General features: G+C 38.6%; 1 protein-coding gene across 2 annotated transcripts in view; it reads right to left on the bottom strand.

Annotated features, from left to right (window-relative positions):
• Positions 1 to 19035, bottom strand: part of IL1RAPL2 (interleukin 1 receptor accessory protein like 2) — a 1036774-nt gene that overhangs the window by 500923 nt on the left and 516816 nt on the right. For both annotated transcript variants that reach the window (XM_058536431.1, XM_058536432.1), the window contains exon 3: positions 5649 to 5922. In XM_058536431.1, the coding sequence (XP_058392414.1) occupies positions 5649 to 5922 (274 nt within the window). The remainder of the gene's footprint in view (positions 1 to 5648; positions 5923 to 19035) is intronic.

Genomic DNA, 19035 nt, shown 5'->3' with positions numbered 1-19035 from the left:
AGTTTGTATAATGATACAAGGGATGAAACTAATATAGTCATATATGTATATTATAATAATATAATAATATATAATATATATTATTATAAATAATAATATATAATAATAAATTCATATATATGAATACCAGTGTTAACTAGCTCATCAATGATTACTTGAAATCAATTCTTATTTTTTGATTATCAAATATAACCCCTTAATTCTTACAAAGCAGGTAATCCTGCTAACTGACTAAATTGTAAACATCAGCTTCCTTTCAATAAACAAAAACTGAAAGGAGTTGAAATTACATAGGTATTGTACAATAGAATGGTTACAGTTCTGAGTATTACATAGCTAATGTACAACAGTATGGTTATACTTCTAAACATTACAGTACATCTAATTCACTGTTAATGAAATGAAAATAAATTACAATTGACACTACTTTGCTATTTGTTGCCTATAATTTTATAAACAAGTATATTATCAAATTTTGGAGGTTAAAAAAATAATATTTTCAGGTTATATATGTGTTCCTTTGTGCACAATTGCTTCAAAAAATAAGTAAATCATGGACTCCCGCTTATAACCAAAAATAGGTAGGAAAAAAAAAAAACCAATTGCATCATACTTTAGCCTACACAGGCCAGAGAAGGCATTGCTACTGTCTCAAGGCCCTTCTGTACAATCTTGATCTTTTCCGAGGTCAATGAATTCTGTAAGATCCAGGTTCTCATTTTTCCTACAAAAAACTATCTACTCTCCTAGAAACTGCTACCCGGGCAACCAACTTCTTGACACTTAACTTTTCAAGGATCAATAGTTAAGTCAAAATTGAATCATGAGAAATGTTCACTGTTCTTGAAAATCTCTTAGTAACCATGGTGGGGATTAGGGTAGGAGGGTAGAAGGTGATAAAAGCTATTTCTTAGTGTCTTAGGTAGACTATGACAATGACTTTTCTTTCTAAAGGCACAAGTTTTCTTGCAGTACAGCCTACAGCGAATCCCCTGGTACATGTTCAATGAATGTTTGTTGATTGAAATATAAAACTTGTTTAATATACAGTACATAGGCACTTTTAGGTCATGACCATTTAAGGGTCATTAAAATCAGGCAAAATTACTGTACACATATTTTTTTCTTTTTCTTTTTTCTTTTGCAATATTTCAATCATACTCAAAAAGAACAATATAATGAACCCTCATGTACTCATTGTACAGATTTAAAAATTGGCAACATGCTACATTTCTTGTTTCAAATATCTCTACCCTCCCTCAACTCTTCTGGTGATGTTGTTTTGTTAGAGTAATAATCACGCAAATGTGAGGAATAGCAAGGCAAATGTCATGCCTCAGAGCTGGATAAATGCGCTAAGGAACCCTTTAGAAAGAGTTTGTGAAGCATTCAGATTTTAAGAACCTCATTTATTTCAGTGATTACTAAAGGACAAAAATAGTTGGATTATGTTCCCATTTAAACAGGGGGATCCTTGTTCTGTTTATTTTATTGGAGAGGTAAATGGTCATAATGGTTTTGAACTTATAATTGGTTCTCTGCACTTGGCCATTGTTATCCCCAAACACACAGGTTTCTACAGATGTTCAATTATATTTAATCATTCTTTTCAATATCTGTAAATTCAGTTTAGGATTATATGAATACATCTATCTTCATCCACAGCTTAAGTCACCCCTTGTTTCAAGTTATTGAGAAAGTGATATGTGGGATTTTGTCAAATAAGATTACTCTCATCATTTTTATCCTACTAAGTGCCTCCACTGAAAAGATTTGGGTGGGAAGGGGGGAGGCAGTAATTCTTAGACTGGCACTGCCTCTCAAAATATGACTCACTTCTCCACTATTCCTCTATTACTAACCCACTGACATGCTGAGAAATTCAACTAATTGCTCTTGAGACTGGCCAAAGAAAACACAAAAATGAGTAATTGGGTACTGAAAGGTCACAAACAGTAAACTTTTCTTGCTATGATTCAAGTGGGTGGAGAATATTACTAAATATTTCATATCTGCTTTTTTAAACACACTGAAATCAATAGAGTAATTTTAATGAGGTCAACAAAGCATAAAAAATCATCCATAATTACCTTAATGTTGTATCAGATTGAGGATTTAGGTGAATATAGACATCGCCAAATTCAGAGCCTTTTTCACTATAAATATCATCCTGTTGGCAATGGCATAAAATCAGCTATATGGACTGAATTTCTCACTTGCCACATATTTGAAGTCAGTGGCCACTACTAGATCTGAAAAATATGTTTATTATTCATAGTCAAATGCTAGCTACTTCATTTATGTCATTCTGGAAGAGACTTCTCTATCTCTGAGTTGACAAAAGACTGTTGCTTCCTTTAGAACAGTGGTTCCCAAACTTTCCTTACCAAGGCATACATGAGGGATAATATTCAAAATTTTACCCACCTCTATCAGTCCCAATCGCTCCCTAAGACCTGCTGCATGAATAAAAGAGGTCACCAGTTATGCCTGAATCTGAGCCTCTGCTCAGTGGAATACCATCTCTTTCTCTTCTACTGATCTAGATGTGAGTTGAGAACCACTGACTTAGAAGACATCTACAATCAAGACAAACAAGGTCAATCTGATATGTACCTGAAAGAGAGGGCCACCTATAGGAAAGGATTTCAGGGCTATTGGGAAATCCCACCTGTACATGGAATAGACAAGGCTTTGTTTTAAAGCAAATAGGCTGTCAGCTGAGAGAGCCTAGAAGCAACGACACCCCAGTAGCGATGAGTTCACCTAGCACCCAAATCTTGGTTTCTAATACCGTTCTCCATTAAAAGGAATCGAGGCTCTTTGGAAAAACGGCAGATTGGGGCAGAAAATATATAAGATAAGCCTGGAGCATCTTCTAGTGCTGGAATATAAGGATATGCTAAAAAAAAAAAAAAAACCCCACAATGATGAGGTTATGTCAAAGGGACGGATGTATCAATTGAAAGAGCTCCCAATGCACAAAGGTAGAAGAATTTGAGCCAGAAAATAAAGTAGCATTGCATTATAACACAATGTATAATATAAATATCTGAGTCCGTATTGATATAAATAAATGACTTAATACATAAATAAATGGGAGAGAAGAGGCAAACGTCCCATGCAGAAGAATTCCAAATAATTTTATGTAGATACTCCACCCTTAATGAGGTGGAGCATAACTCCCCAATCCTTAAGTATGGGCTATGAATAGCTACCTTCTTCTAAAGAGGATAGCGTGAAAGGCAGAAAAAAAGAGTACGTTTACAGTGGAGGAAGACACATACTACTTCGAGCCAGGTGATCAAGGTCAATATCAACAGTGATAAGGCATACGGATACTTTTTCCCCTTGATATGATGGGATGAGAACAGTATTTTATCTCTGTGGTCTTACTCCCAAAAATACATTACCCCAATATAACCATGAAAAAAAATATCAGATAAATCCCAATTGAAGGACATTCTACAAAATACCTGAAAAGTACTACTCAAACTGTCAAGGTCATCAGAAAAAAGGAAAGTCTGAGAAACCGCCACAGCCAAAAGGATACATGACAACTAAATGTGATGTGGTATCCCAGATGGAATCCTGGAACAGAAAAGGGGCATTAAGGAAAATCTGAGGAAATCTGAATAAAGTATGGACTTTAGTTAATAATAATGTACCATTATTGCTTCATTAATTGTAACAAGTGTACCATAATCATGGAAGATGTTAATAATAGGGGGAAATGAGTGTAGGGCATATAGGAACTTTCTGTACTATCTTTGCAATAATTCTGTAAATCTAAAACTGTTTTAAAATTTAAAAGTTTATTTAAAAGCAAATGGGGGCTTTTACTATAGCACTTTTTGTAAGGACAAAAAAAACTGGAAGCAAAGTATATGCATGTCAACAGGGAAATGATTGACTAAATTGTGGTATCATAGACTCTTAAGCAACACAGAGTATTATATACTTAAAAGGATGAGTGAGCTCTTTATCAATTGACTTGGAAATATTCCCACTATGTATTTTTACTAAGAAAAGAAAATGGAGAGAAATATATAACTCTCCTTTTATTTTGTAAAACAATGAGGAGAAAATTCCCATGTAGATAGGTTTGTATAATTAAAAGAGTAGGGAGAAGGTATGCAAGGATACATATTAGATTATTAACATTGCTCAGAGTAGGGGAATGGGGTTAGAGGAGAGAAGAGAAGAGAGGAGAGGTAGCAGGACCAGGGACATAAGCAGGGCAGGGGAAGTAAGCAATAATTAATTCAATAGTTCATTATAAGTATAGCACCTGCATATAGTGAGCTGATGCTTTGCAAATAAAATTTTAAATTTATGAAGGCAAAAAACAAACAAAAAAGGCAAATGGAGTAGGGGGAGGAAAAGAGATCTCTTTTAGATTGGCAGGACTTAATGAGTGTGGGGGATGCAGAGAGAGAGCAGCAGCGCCCTACAGAATATAGCGTCAGGCACTGAAGCTGAATTACGCTCACTTCTCAATTTTGCCAAGAGCTGTCCAAGTAGGTGAAGATATTAATTATCACTGAGTGTGATCAGCATGATTGCTATTTCTGCCAATATCCTAGGGTTTTTGCCCACCACAAAGAGACTAAACTCGCCATTTGCTTCCCTAAAACTCCTCACCCCACACATACAAAAGTGATTCTCAGAGCATCAAGAAGGTTCTCTATACACCACCTTGTTCTCCTGGCCTTTTGAACAATGAGGCCTCACCAGGGGCTTCCATGTGCTTTTGATGAAGAAGTGACATAACTTTGGCATCAAAGTCCACAGGAGACAAAAATAGGTAGGGTCTGTGTTTCCAAGAAGATAAAATCAAATAATAGAGTACAGGTCCCCGGTGAGCAAGATCAGAGACTCCCAAAATGGCAGAATTGAAAAGTGGTTTAAAGGTCATCTCAGCTATTTACTTCAATATCTAATGCAGTCTCTATCTGAGATTCTAGATCCTAGATCCTAGCACTGGGGTGCGGGGGGAAGAAAGGACATATTGTGAAATCCCTAAGGAGAAAACAGACTGCTTTTCACTGTAAAATTCATGCAAGCAGGAATTGTATCTGTGATACTTTCCCAGTATAGATCCTAGGAACTCAGGCTGACGATGTGTTTACAGTGTCCCATGTTGAGTATTCACATACAGTGGACTCAAACTCACATTACAAATTCTATGAAGAATTTCACCAGTAGCTCAGTTGCTAAGAGATTTCCCAGCAGCGTTTGAAGCTATTTTCCATCAACAAGAAAGGAGAGACCTTGGCCTAAATGATACTTCAGGTCATTTTCACAGCTACATATCAAGATCATTGAGCCAACTGGCTCTATGCAAAAACAATTGTTAATATAAGACCCTGGGGCAGGGGTGGAGTTGGAGAATAAATGAATCACAAAATTTTCTAAATTAAATGAGCATATACAGCAAATGGGAATCCCATTTTATGAAAATCTGATAAGAATTTGCTATGTAGTTACAATAAATAATTAGAATTGAATTTACTGAAGCTCCACATGCCCTGCAACTTTTCAAGAACATAGCCACTGTGTAACATGAGGTACACATGCACACACTCCAGTCCCAATCAAAAGACTACCAGCTGTGGTATTGAGCAATATTTTCACACAGCACTCACCTTAAAACACAAGTGTAGAATCCACTGTCTTGTGCCTCAGCTGAGTGAAACCATATGGAATCTTCCTCTTTGCTCATCCTGACCTCTGAAAAGATGATGGGCTCTTCCAAATCACCTTTGTTTTTGTACCACATAAGCCTGAGTCCAGTGCTCTGGGCCATGCTATAGTTGGTGCGAATATAACTGTAGAAAAGGGCACACTTCACTCGGACTGGTTCGCCTGCCAAAGCCATGTATGTCTTGAGATCCACTGACCAGTCAATGCAGCCATCCACTGAAAGAAAACCAGATTGGGCATGAGATGCAGTGAGCACTGTTGATAATAACGGTAAAAGCAACAATCATTCCCAACATGCACTGAGGACTTACTATGAGCCAGGCACTGCATGAAGTGCTTTACCTAAATTACCTCATTCAGTCTTTTTTTTTTTTTTGAAATTCATTTATTTGTTAATTTTTTTTGTGAGGAAGATCAGCCCTGAGCTAACATCCATGCTAATCCTCCTCTTTTTGCTGAGGAAGACCGGCTCTGAGCTCACATCTATTGCCAATCCTCCTCCTCGTTTTTTTCCCAAAGCCCCAGTAGATAGTTGTATGTCATAATTGCACATCCTTCTAGTTGCCATTCAGTCTTCACAGTGATCCCATGAGATAGACCAGTATCCTCCTTAGACCTGGGCAAGCAGGATCCCTGCTCTAGCCCTGCGCCTTTGGCGTATTCCCAATCTTCTACAGTAACCTTCTGCTTGAGGTTGACTTAATCCTCCCAGGTTCCCCAGCACTCGTGCCTTTGTGGTTGTCCTGGGAACCCACAACTAGGTCTCAATTCCAGCAGAGTGGCCTGGCAAGTGGATCACTCTTGCTAGCCATGTGGCACTTCTGTCACAGGATTTTGTGAGATTGGACTGCTAGAATGACATTGACATGTTGATTTTAGGTGACTCAAATGGTTTATATAGACAGGAGCCCCACAAAACAAATACTTCCACAGGACTCATGTACAGTCTAGGAGCAGCCCTGAGAATGACATGTTTATTATTCTATTTTACAGACAATAAAACTGAGACTCAGAGAAGTTCAGTGACTTTGCCCAAAGTCACACAGCTAATAAGTGGTGGAAAACCAGTCTCTGATTCCAAAGACTGTTCTTAACCTCTACTCTTTACTGCTTTTGCCTATAATTGTGACAGGAACCATTGTGTCATTTACTTGCCTTTGAGAAAGTAAATGCCTGAGTTGGAAGCAGTGGGCACCTAAAGTGATTATTTGCTATTATCTACATGCCAGTGTTCCATGGTATGACCTATTAATAGAATATATTTAATCACAATTCGATTTCTTTTTATACCCTTAGGCTCCCTTGCTGCTCAGCTGATGTGTGCTCATGGGAATATATTATATTAATGTCAGATTTAATCAAATAATATTAGGTGGGTAAATCTACCATTAAAGAAAGACATATACAGTGAATTTCCTCTTTTCCAGAAGGGTTGGAAATGAGACACTGTGGCTAATTTAACATGCTAGTCAAAACAATTAGCATAGATATTCTACCTCCAATTGCTGATTTTCAAAGAATTTAATCAAATTATGCTACATCCCTCTATATTACTTGATTACCCTTTATAAAATAATCCTTTCATAAACTGTATAAACACTGCCATTTTTAAATTATATGTTTCGCATATAATTTTGTAAACTGATCTGCTTCCTTTTTTAGATGTTGAGAACTCAATAACCCGATGTGTTTATCTCTTAACCTCAGTTGACAGGAAGCTTAGAGCTAAATGCAGTACTCAAGTGTAGTAACTATCTTACCCCAGGATTTTGCCTTCTCTATATGAGGGTTTCTTGACCTGGGGTTCAAGGACAAACAGAGGGATGGTGCCTGAATAGACTTCAAGGTTGTTGGCAAAACCTTGTGTCTATTTGGATAGTTATGCTTTTCTGTGGAGATGTTCCACAGCTCTCTATCAGATCTTCAAAGGGGTCTATGGCCCAACAGAGATCAGAACTCTGGGGGTTTTGATCTCTCTTTGTGGCTTCATTTGTCACTGTCCTGCCGCATATGAGTTTTTGTTATAAGCCTCTTCAAATTCTCTTATAGTATGTGAAGTATTCATTAGAAATAAATCAATAATTAAATAAATAGCTCATTCTAAATTTATACTGAAGGGCATTTGAAATTTCTTTGAGGATTCAGAGGGCACTGGATTCATCACTATGAATTTTGATGACAGTTGTGAACTGTTGAAACCAAGAAGGTACAACTGGATTAAACTAAATCTGTACTGATTACTGGCTATCTTTTGGGGGGAATTTTTATTCACTCTGGTATTGGCTGTTTACCTGTCATTTGTCATTCTCATAACTGTCAAGAACAGAGAAGGAAAAATCTGCCTTAGATGAACTTTCTGGGTCATGGTAAATTACTGGTGATACATCTCTGGATTAAATGCAATTTTAATATTTATTTTATCATCTTTAAGTGAATTTTATATTATTCCTTTATATGGATTATCTGTGATACTGTTCCCATACATCAACACAACTGGGCGGTAACAATATAAATGTTTTTTATAAAATATATATTTTCTCATAGGTTTATTTAAAAGTTGATTAATAGAAACAAAGAAAACATGGAGATAAATTAAAAAACAAATGCTTTAATATTCCAGTTTTTATTTTCCCCAACCCTAAGATGCACAGCAAGTGTTTTTTAATCAACAAATTTGTCTTGGCAAAGTATCTTTGAACCTCTATAACTACCTACTTGATAGGAAAAAAAAAAAACTTTTGGAATGTTTTTTTCCATTTGCCCCCTAAATCCCTTTAGTTACCTCCTCTAAAGGTATCTGTTGCATAATCTACACCTGTACAGTGTTAACAGGCTGGTTTGGCCCATTAGTGACAGGACATGGTTGGGGTACTGAAGATAATCAAAATATCTGCTTCCAAGACACAACAATCATGCTCAAAGGCAGTTGAAGACATTTACCCACCATTACAACTAGCTTTGTCATACAGACCTTAAGAGTATACTGAGAATTCATTTCCTTTTAAGTACTATCTCAGCAAAATGTATTTGATTTAATAGATTTATGGTTCTTTTTTTTCTCTTTCCTTGTTTTAGGCAGCAGAGGAAGTATTTAGTTATAAGGTAGTCAATAGGCAGAGAACAGATATGCACCAATGGGGACAACAATTTCCAAATGTTATCCCCCTTATTCTTTATCTTTAGTATTCACAATACAAGGTTCCAATATAAAGTATCTCAAAAGACCTGAGGGAATTTTCCCAAAAATGTAGACAAAGAGTGTGATATCAGAGATCCCTGAAGGCCCACCTGCCACCAAATATTTTCCCACACTGAACTTTCATCAGTGGAAATCCATTGCCAAGAGTTACGGCATTGTAGCCTTATATCTAGAGAGTATTGGACCACTACTTGACTCCAACAAGGTGGTATGATTTATTTTTACTGGATTGCTATTCCTAGGAAAACAAACCAAGAGGGGGGCCAGAGGGGATGGAATAGGATATAGTACACTTATTTTTAGATTTGGGACTAGTGAAGTAACTAGGAAGGACATATTGAGGTAAGAAGCCTGGAAAGTCAGGTGGCAAGACAGCATGAAGGGACCGAAACCTTGAGGTTAAGAGAAAAGCACTGAAAGGTGTGAGAGGGTCACAAAAAGGCAGGAAGAGGAGAAAGGTCACTACAACTCAATTAGCCAAGGGTCATTCCAGGAATCAAAGATGGTGCCATCAGAAGTCACCAATGCAAGTCACGTTTCTGTCATGAGAAGGAGTTTGCAATAACATGCCACACTTTCAGATCCCCTTGCATGTTGACACTCCACACGTATTTGGCAAATAGCTGAATAAATAGATCCATGATGCAGCTTACAAGGGTGCAGGCTATGGTCAGGTTGGGGACATAGTGGAACACGGAGTGCGAGCTTGACCTCATCAGCACAGGCCTCTAATCCACAACGTGATTCAGCCCTGTTCTGTTCACAAGTCTGGTCACACCTGTTTAAGTCGGCCCCCAAAGGGCTGCTGAGAAAAGTGGTTTCTGGACAGATTGGCTTCTCCCACAGGTGGTTTGATAACTGAGTTTCACTGACCAGCCACAAGTGTAAATAGAGGCACAGCAGGAAGAAAAATGCTTTTTCCCAAAAAACAGCAAAATTCTGCAGTTGGATTGAAGCTTGCTACAGAACAAACTCAGAGAAAGTATAAGTGAGTACATGCCTGTCCTCTGCTTCACAATCACTCAGTATGGTTATAAATATTCCTGTCATTCCATTAGAAAATACTGCCTATTTCTAAATTATCCATTCTCTGTTCACTCTTGAGTCTTATGAATAGCAATTCAAGTATTAAAAAGAACAATTGTATTTCTTTAGATTCTCATCTCTACTCCCTTGATTTAGATTTCTGTAAAGCTCACAAAGTTATTACTCTTGGTTTAGTCTTGTTGGCAGAAATGCTTTAATATCTGAACTCTCCAAAACAATTATAATGGAGCAAAGGAAGCCACTTCTTTAAAACCCAGGTCTCTATTTTAATCATTTTCATTCCAATCTGCAAAAGAAGTGTATGCTTAGGGAATCTGACATGAAGATTCAACAAAAGGAATGGCCAAAGCATATAAAGGGACATGCCAGTATCTATGCAATTTATTTTACCAAGAGGAGATTCCTAGGGGTAAAACTAATGCAGTCCCCTGGAAAGTGCCCTGGGTGACCAAAGCAAACCTATTGAGCATCTTTATAGATAACCCTCAGCTTCCTTCACAAAACAACCTGGAGAGCAAATCCTGCCACACCTACCTGCTGTGGAAACAAATCCCTGAGAAAAGTTTATAAATCTTAAAAGAGGATAAGATGTTATTATCAACAATGATTATATTATTTGTTTATAAAGAATATTGCATGCAGTAAAATAAAGACTATAATGGCTATATACATTACAATTTTTATTGGGGGATAGGATACATAGCTATGTATAGAATTGTCAATTCTGGATTTTTGCCCCAAATTGGAAATCCTTTTAGGTAAAATGGCTAATTAGCACACGAAAAAATATGCAAACTCCAGATATCTTGATGACGTTCATTACAACTTAAGTCCTTTGCCTGGGATATACATCCGATACTAGTTTATTATGTGCTTGTGATTAATAAGTGCATTTGATAAACCAGATGTTTAATGTAACTCTGTGAACTATATCCCATTAATTTTTATAGCCAGCTCTCCTTTTTGTGAATCCACAGGGCAATTGTTGGGGGCAATTCACTAAATCACCACTAGAGGGCGGGCTGTCCAAGTTTTTGTGTAGCACTTAGTTTTCCCCACCTAAACTCTAAAACTAAAGATTTGCTATCTGCCAACGACTGGTTGCTGGGGAGGGATCACAGCATACCTCTGAGGATGCACCACTGTGGGTGATAGAGGGAGCCAAAAGTTGAGCATACAGCTGAGATCTTGCTCAAACTGGATAACCAGGTTAGACACACAACAGGTGGATGACCCGGCACAGAAAGGAGCAATAATATCAGCTACTGGCATTCATTGAGCCCTTAGTACATAACAGCTAGGCGCTGTGAGAGGTGCTTTGCATGTATTTTTCTCATTTCATTATCACGTCAACTCTAGGAGGTATGGACTCTTGTCCCTTGTTATTCCCATTTTACTGGAAAGAAAAGAAAAGCTCAGAGTTTAAGTGACTTGCTCAGGGTCACTCAGGTTGTGGTGAGAGAGTTCAGACCCCAATGCAGGTGAGTTGGACTGCAGAGCCTATGCTCTTAATCACTGCGTGTTCTTTATATTGATTCCTATACTCCTTATCCCAGCTCATGAGCCATTAAAATATTAAAATTTGCTTGGCGCTATTCAAATTGTCATATGTATTCCAAAGAGCAAATGTCTGTCCAATAGAGTAGACCTTTCCAGCTAAATGATAAACTACCCCCAAATAGTAACCATTGTGGGAATAGCCATCAAAAAATAATGTATGCCAATTATTTACCTATTAATTACACACAGTATTTACAGAGTAATAAATTATTAATAATTTGTGTACTTGATTTAACCTTAGAAGATCAAAAACTTGGATAAATTGTATCTGATCCACATTGATTTATTTAAAACTAAATATCTAGGGATGATCACCCAATTCCTAACGTCATAATCTAGGAATAGATTTGTGTGCTTATCTTAACTTTTGTACTTATGTATTATTGAATACAATGTTATTCTCCTTATTCTTAATTTAATGTGGAAGTTGAATGTCTTCTGTTTCTCTCTCAGCTCTCCCCCAAACACACAGACAGGTTTCTTTTTATGTATACTCATCTCAAATGGGCAGCCCTCAAGCACAAAGAAGTCAAATTCTCCGAGAAGTGAGTGGCCCGTGCCTCCTTGCCCCCAGCCTGGAAATATGAACAGAGCTCTTTTGTCATTTTTTAAATAAAGTTCTGTTGGTGGAAAAAAATTTGATTTTTTAATTTCATCTGTGCATTAGTATCCACCAATAGAGAGACTATCCCCTACTCTACCTCTTTAAATATAATGAATGATTATTGCTTCAGGTTTTAAGAAGCATTTCTGCATTTTTTATGAATTAGATTATATGCTTTCCTTTCACACTTTACCCCCTACTATTCATCAATGGGAAAGTTCTGCCTAAATGAAGTCCTTCATCTCATTTCAACCTAGTTATTACGCTTAATAATGGGCTGGCAACCATCTTCATTTCCCTGTCATTACAGGATCTGTGCTACGCTTTGTCAAGATCATTCCTTCGATCTTTATCCGACAAATGAGCTTCAATTACGTTCGGGAGGTGAAGTCACATGAGGCATTACAATCAACTCCTCAACTCTTGATTACCTGAGGCCTGATGAGCCTCCTTGGGAATTAGCCACAAGCCAGGAGCTCTTCTCAGGCGCACTGATGTGAATTTGAAAGCTGTGGCAGCAAATGTGCCTGTGGGAGACAGGATATCAGCACCGCCTGCCAACCCCTCTAGCAGGCTTTCTGCTGCTCCCTCAAATCCAGGGTGCTTGGCAGTGAGCTTATCTCCCAGGCCAAATCTGCTCCACCTCCCCTGTTCACAGGCATCCAAGCCAAAAACTTTGGGAGTCATCCCTGAATCCTGCCTTTCCCTTCCCACTGACTTCCCCCTGCTCCTCCCATAAGACATTGAAGCTTGTCATTTCTGAAAAGTTACTCAAATTCCTCCCCTCCTCTCCATCCTCATAGATACGAAAGTCCAGGCCCTTCTCATATTTTGCTTGGGCTACGCAATACCCTTCTAAATGATCTTCCAAACTTGCCATTCCAATCTGTTCTTTAAACTTCTACCAAAGTGATCTTTCTGAACTATATGACTATATCCCTTTACTACTCAAAACCTCCAGTGGCTCCCAGTATGCAAATCCCCAAGCCTAGCTTTCCTGACTCACCGGGGACTGCCTGTCTTGTCTGCCCCCAGCCACAATTCTTCACACATCCTATACTTCAGTCAAGACTCACCATTCCCTGAACATGCCATTCACTTTTCTGCCTTTGCTCTTCTGGTTCCTTCCACTAGAATACCCATTGCCTCTGTGCCTAATGATTGAGATCCAACTCATCCTCCAAGACCCAGATTCAAATGCCACTTCTTCTGTCAAACTGCACTTCATTGCCCCATGTGAATTCTTTCCTCTATGGTACTCTCACCATGTGTCTATCTATACATCTCCTTCAAGTTAGATGGATGGCCCATTTACCTTGCATCCCTAGGACAAGGTCCAGTGCATTGCACATAGTAAATCTTTATGGAATGAAATCATATGGGTTTTTTCCCCAAAACACATTTACTAATAATCAAAAATTGTTTGCATTTGTCAAAGACCTTAAGATTCCTCCTGCTGCTACCCACCAGAGCAGTGATGTGTCCAAACTCTGATAGGAATGTCAGGGGATAGGCCCCAATGCACAAAATGTGAAATGAATGCCACCTTTCCATTAGCTAGTGTCACTAGAAATAGGAATAACAAAATAAACTCTCTGCCACATCCCTGCTCCAGAACTCACAATTCCCTGGTAAGCCAAAATCATCAAGTCTACCACCGAAGCCCTTCCAAATCAGGCCCTACTCTATCAAAAGAGCTGCCTACCACTCTCCAAGAGAAATGCCCTGCTCTTGACCGGCTGACCTCCTCCCTCCCCGTCCTACCCACCGCCTTGTGAGAGAGCAGTAATGGTGTGCACCCTTGCCCACTCGGCTCTTTCCTGTCTCCACCCTCATACAATTTATTCCACCTTGCATGCGTCTCCCAACAAAATTCTAGTCGTGCCCGAGCTTAGTTTACCTAGGTGTCAAGTTAGAAGTGGCATCCTGGTTTTCCCACCATATTGATTGGCACATTAGTCAAGGTCAGAGACTCCTCATATTTTTCTTTTTCTTTTCTTCTTTTCATTTCTCCTCAAGCATCTCCTGGACCAGACACTTAGTAGGTCTTACTGAATACAGGCTTATATATTCTTATCCCACAAAACCTTGCACAGCTAAGTGCTAGGGGAGTGAACTGCTTTGGTTAATTAATTTTCACCGGCTGGAGCTTTACCTTTGGATTGTCAAAAATCTTTTCTAAAACGTCCAAATCCACTTTGCCTTAGTAAGTAGAGAATCGTGATGAGAATGAAATCCTTCTAGACTGACTGAGGATTTGTCAGGACCTCAAGGTCATCACCCTAGACCTCAGTGACAAGGCAGTGTAAGAAAAGGGCATGGCAGCATGAAAAGGGCATAGAGCTAGCTGGAGATCAGAAACCCTGGGTTCTCATTCCACCTCTGCCTCCCTAAGAAGACACATAACTTTGGGAAAGTCAGTTTCTACTCCCCCCACAAATGGAGGCATGAAACTAGACAAGCTCTAACCCTGCACCAATTAAACAGATTATCCTATGGTCGGTGAGATCTTTGGTCAAGAAGATGAGCTGCATATGTGCTAAATTGGAAACTCTCCCCCTGGCAATCTTCTTTTTGATTTTTTTTCTTAATTTCAAAGTTATGGAGAACTCTAAAGAATGATATTATAAACTCCCATGATTTCACCATCCAAATTTAATAATGTTAACTTTTTCCAATTTGCTTGCAGTAGCTTTGTTTTATTAAAGAAATAAAGCATTGCAGATATAGCTAATGTCCCCTTTAACCATCATACACTGTTTCATCCTTACCTCAAATCCCTGCCTAGAGGTAACCATTATTCCTTCCAACTTTTAGACTCTTACTTACATAGGTAGGTACCTCGAGGAAAAATTATTGTAGTGAATAAAAGTTGATCTCACAATGAGGAGTATAGGTGGGAATAAAAGCTGGTTAACTGAGGGCTCTCGTGAGGTGGGTTCCAGTCAACTGAGGTCTCAGAGCGTGTACTCAGAGGCATGCACACACCCCACATACACGCACCCTGCAGCTCTCACACCCAGAGCCCTAGTGCCGCCAAACCTCAGAGTCCACACGGGCTTTCTGCCCGAAGTGAGTTGTTTCCATGCCATGTGCTGCTACACAGATTTCAGGATGAGACCTCTGGTACTATCGGAGTTCTGCTCTGTGATGGGGTGAGTTCTGATTCATGGCAGAGACAGAAGTGTTACTCATCAAGTAGCCAAGCTCTAAAAGCTACAAGCACGGGGCAGGGCCCACATCTTCTACTTTACACTTGGCTGCCCCTATTTCAAATCAAATTCTGGGTCAACTAGAATATATAAACTCCAAAGTAAGTGCTGGTTAGGTCTTAGTCTTCTTTTTTAGATAACATATTTCCCTCTCCATTTGCAAGTTTAGCACACCATTCAGCTACCATAAACCCCTCCTCTTACTGAGCTACCCAAATAATGGAAGCCCTCGCTGGGCTCTGACTGTCAGGGGGCTGTGAGGATTAAATACATCAGTGCGCTTCAAGTGCTTAGAAGGGTGCCCGGCACAGAGACAATGCTCAATAAGTCTTTTCAATGACTACCACTACTTCTATTAACTATATATCTATTTTGTTAATTCTTCTACTGTACTTCTCAAGCCTTTACATATGACAATACATATTATTTCAATAGAAATTATTTGTCTTTTATATCATCTTTATATTAACATTAGGTCATTATATTTTTTTCAAAGTTGAGGCATAGGTATGTCATATTGCCTATAAATTTAGTTTCAGGACAGCAAAGGGCCATTATGAAATATTTTAACATGATATATATGTTTTCATATTAATTGTATATAATAGTATAGAGTAATATGTATGTTACTCTATACTATTATAATATCTATACTTGGTATATGTTATAATAACTATATATTATAATTACTATTATATTATAATTACTACTATATTATATTATAACTATTATAATCTTATTAAAGATGGTTTATCATATTTATACTTTATAAATTATACATACATCTGCTCTACTACAAATTGCATATCATACTTATAATTTATAAATTTGCATATATTTATAAAATGTTTTTATTTTATATTTATGTAATCATGTAATGTATATCCATAATATAAATTGTTATAACTAAAGAAATATATAATTATATTTATAAGTTAACTGTAATAGGTTGAATCATATGAAATTGCTGTTTTTATGTCAAAAAGGTCAAATATTGACAATTTCATATGATTCATCCTAATATGTATCTTATATAAAATTTCAAAAATGTATATAAACGTTTGTTATATAAAGTTGTAACTATCCTAAAAAGGGAGAGTAGAGTCAAACAGGGGTGAGAACTGCTGTTAGTAAATATTTTTATTATTTGTCAACACAAATTGGTCTGTGTTAGGGCCCTTCAGACAGTTCATAAAACCAGCAGAGCTTCTTCTAGCCTCCAGGCCTTTGCAATGGCTATGCCCTATGCCTAGCACACTGTTCCCTCAGATAGCCACATGGTTCACCGGCTGCCAATCTCCTTCACTTATCTGTTCAAATAAGCTGGGAGTGAGGGGAATTGACTGGTTCCAGGACCGATTGGACAAAGGGATGGGTGGCTTGATAATCTCTACTGACTCATATTTTCTCTAGACTCACCTCCCAGACCCTGATCACTTCCCTCCCTTCCTCCATCCTCCAAGCGCATCCGATCCCCATCTACTCACAAGGTGCACGTGGTCCGCACCGTGAAGCCCAGCCTCATTCAGGTGGGTGTGGAGGAAGAGCCGGTAATGGACCGGGGAAGCAGTTTCTCCCCTCTGCGTCAGCTCCGCCCAGTCTCCTCCCCAGCTCCTCTTCTCCTGGACTGACCCCTGTGCCCTGCCCCAGGGCAGCCATGGGGTACCTGGGAGTGCCAGTTGCCTGCGTGGCCTGGAGAAAGAAATGTCTACGCCGCTGGCGCCATCGAGCGCCACTCCTCAGCGACCGCTAGAGGGCAGCACGTTCCAGGGAGAGCATTGAGAGGGGCGCCTTTGGCTGAGGGGACGTCGGCTGGGCCCCGGAAGCCGGTGCCGAGGACCGGGGGTGACTGGGATATGCGGCACAGCGAGGGTAGGTACCTGTTGCACCGACGTGGCCGTGATGGGGGTGCTACAAGGTGCCACCCATTGTGGTGCTGGCCCTGGCCTTCTCCGCCAGGGAAATGGCCACATTCAGAGCACATCCTGGATATAGCCTGCATCTGCGTAGTGTTAGTGCCATAATCATAGTTTCACTACTCAGGATGCTGGTCTCGCCTTCTCCCCTCTGGGAAATGGGTATGGTTCCAGGACATTCCATAATGTTACTATGTGCATTTAGGTTAACGTTAGAGGATTAATATGTGTCACTGTGCACAGGTACTGATTGTCCCCACTGTAAAAGGGGCATAATTATATCCATAATAATATTACTTGCAGTTATGGTAATATTGTAAGCTTTTAATATTAGTTAACCAGGAAGCACCATCAGAAGGCTTGTGTCATGCTTTACCTTTTATTAATTGGGGATAATTACTGTGCATCCATTATTATTGTCTTTACATTATTATTATTTATTATTTATTTCAACTTTGTAGTATCCATTATGATAATTAAGGTCGTAATTAAATGCTATCATTAATCATTATTATCATGAATACCACAATTGTATTAACTATCATTATGCATGCCATAATCATATTAATTACAAGTATTATAGTAAGTGCAATAGTTTTAATAATTTACTAATAAATGTAATTAATAAGAAATTAATTCCATACTGGTAAGAAACCCTGGTGTTAACCTTCTCATCTCATCAGAATCAGGATAACTGAAGCAAAGCATTATACAGTTACTTGCATTATTGTGATATATAAAAAAACTATAGTAACTACTACTCCTGGTAATGCTGGTGTGGTATTTTCCCCTCTGGGAAATGGCATAATTATATCACATGGTTAATGTTATTATTATTATTATTACTAATACTACTACTAATGTTATTTTAGCACCTATCCTAATGATGGATACCAATATAAGAATAATGGTGTTACCTGTTCCTGCCTATGACATGGAGATGATTTTGGAATACGGATAATTTACATGATATTGATATTATAATCATAATTAATACCACTCCTGATAACTTGGCATGCGTCTGTAAAATGGACATAATTATAAGGCATCACTGGTATTATTATTATATGTATTTATGTTAGTACTATAGTTGCAATTAATGCTACTATAAAGAATGAGTGTTTCTTGTAAAATGGGGAGAAATTCACACCTCACAGGGTTTTTGTCAGGTTTAAATGAGGAAGAACCTGGTACATAGTAGTAATGATGATAAGAATAGGAGAGTTTCTTAACTGCTTACGGTATATCAGGCACTGCTTTAAGCGCTTCACATGCACTGACTCATCTAATCTTCACAACAACCTTCTAGGTGAGACAGGTATTACAGATATCCCCAGTTTACATCTAAGCACACTGCGACTCAGAGAAAAACCTCTTGCCCGAGGTCCCAGGTCCCACAGCCGGTTTGAGTCCAGGTTGCATTCTCTTAACCATTACTATTCTCTTGGATATTAATGGGAATAATTGTCACATGTGACTAATATTTTTATCCAAGTTATTATCTTATTATTATGATGTACCAGAGAATAATGAGGGTTTCCTTCTTTTTCGTCATAAAATGGTCACAGGCACAGGCAGTGGCTGGCGTTAGAGGTGCTGATGGTGGGGAGCCAGGCAGGGTGGGGTGACCAGTGTAGGAGTGGGGGGATGAATCTCTCCCTCCTGATGTTGTCAGGAGATTCATTTGAAGTAGCTCAGGCCAAAAGCACCTGGTAGAGCGTTGGTACACAATAAATGCTTCTCAAATATTCGTTAATCCTTCATTATGGCGCTTAGCTTCTTGAAAGCCCA

Source organism: Diceros bicornis, chromosome X (assembly GCF_020826845.1).
Source record: "Diceros bicornis minor isolate mBicDic1 chromosome X, mDicBic1.mat.cur, whole genome shotgun sequence".
Taxonomy (NCBI): Eukaryota; Metazoa; Chordata; class Mammalia; order Perissodactyla; family Rhinocerotidae; genus Diceros; species Diceros bicornis.
This window is presented reverse-complemented; position numbering and strand designations above follow the sequence as displayed.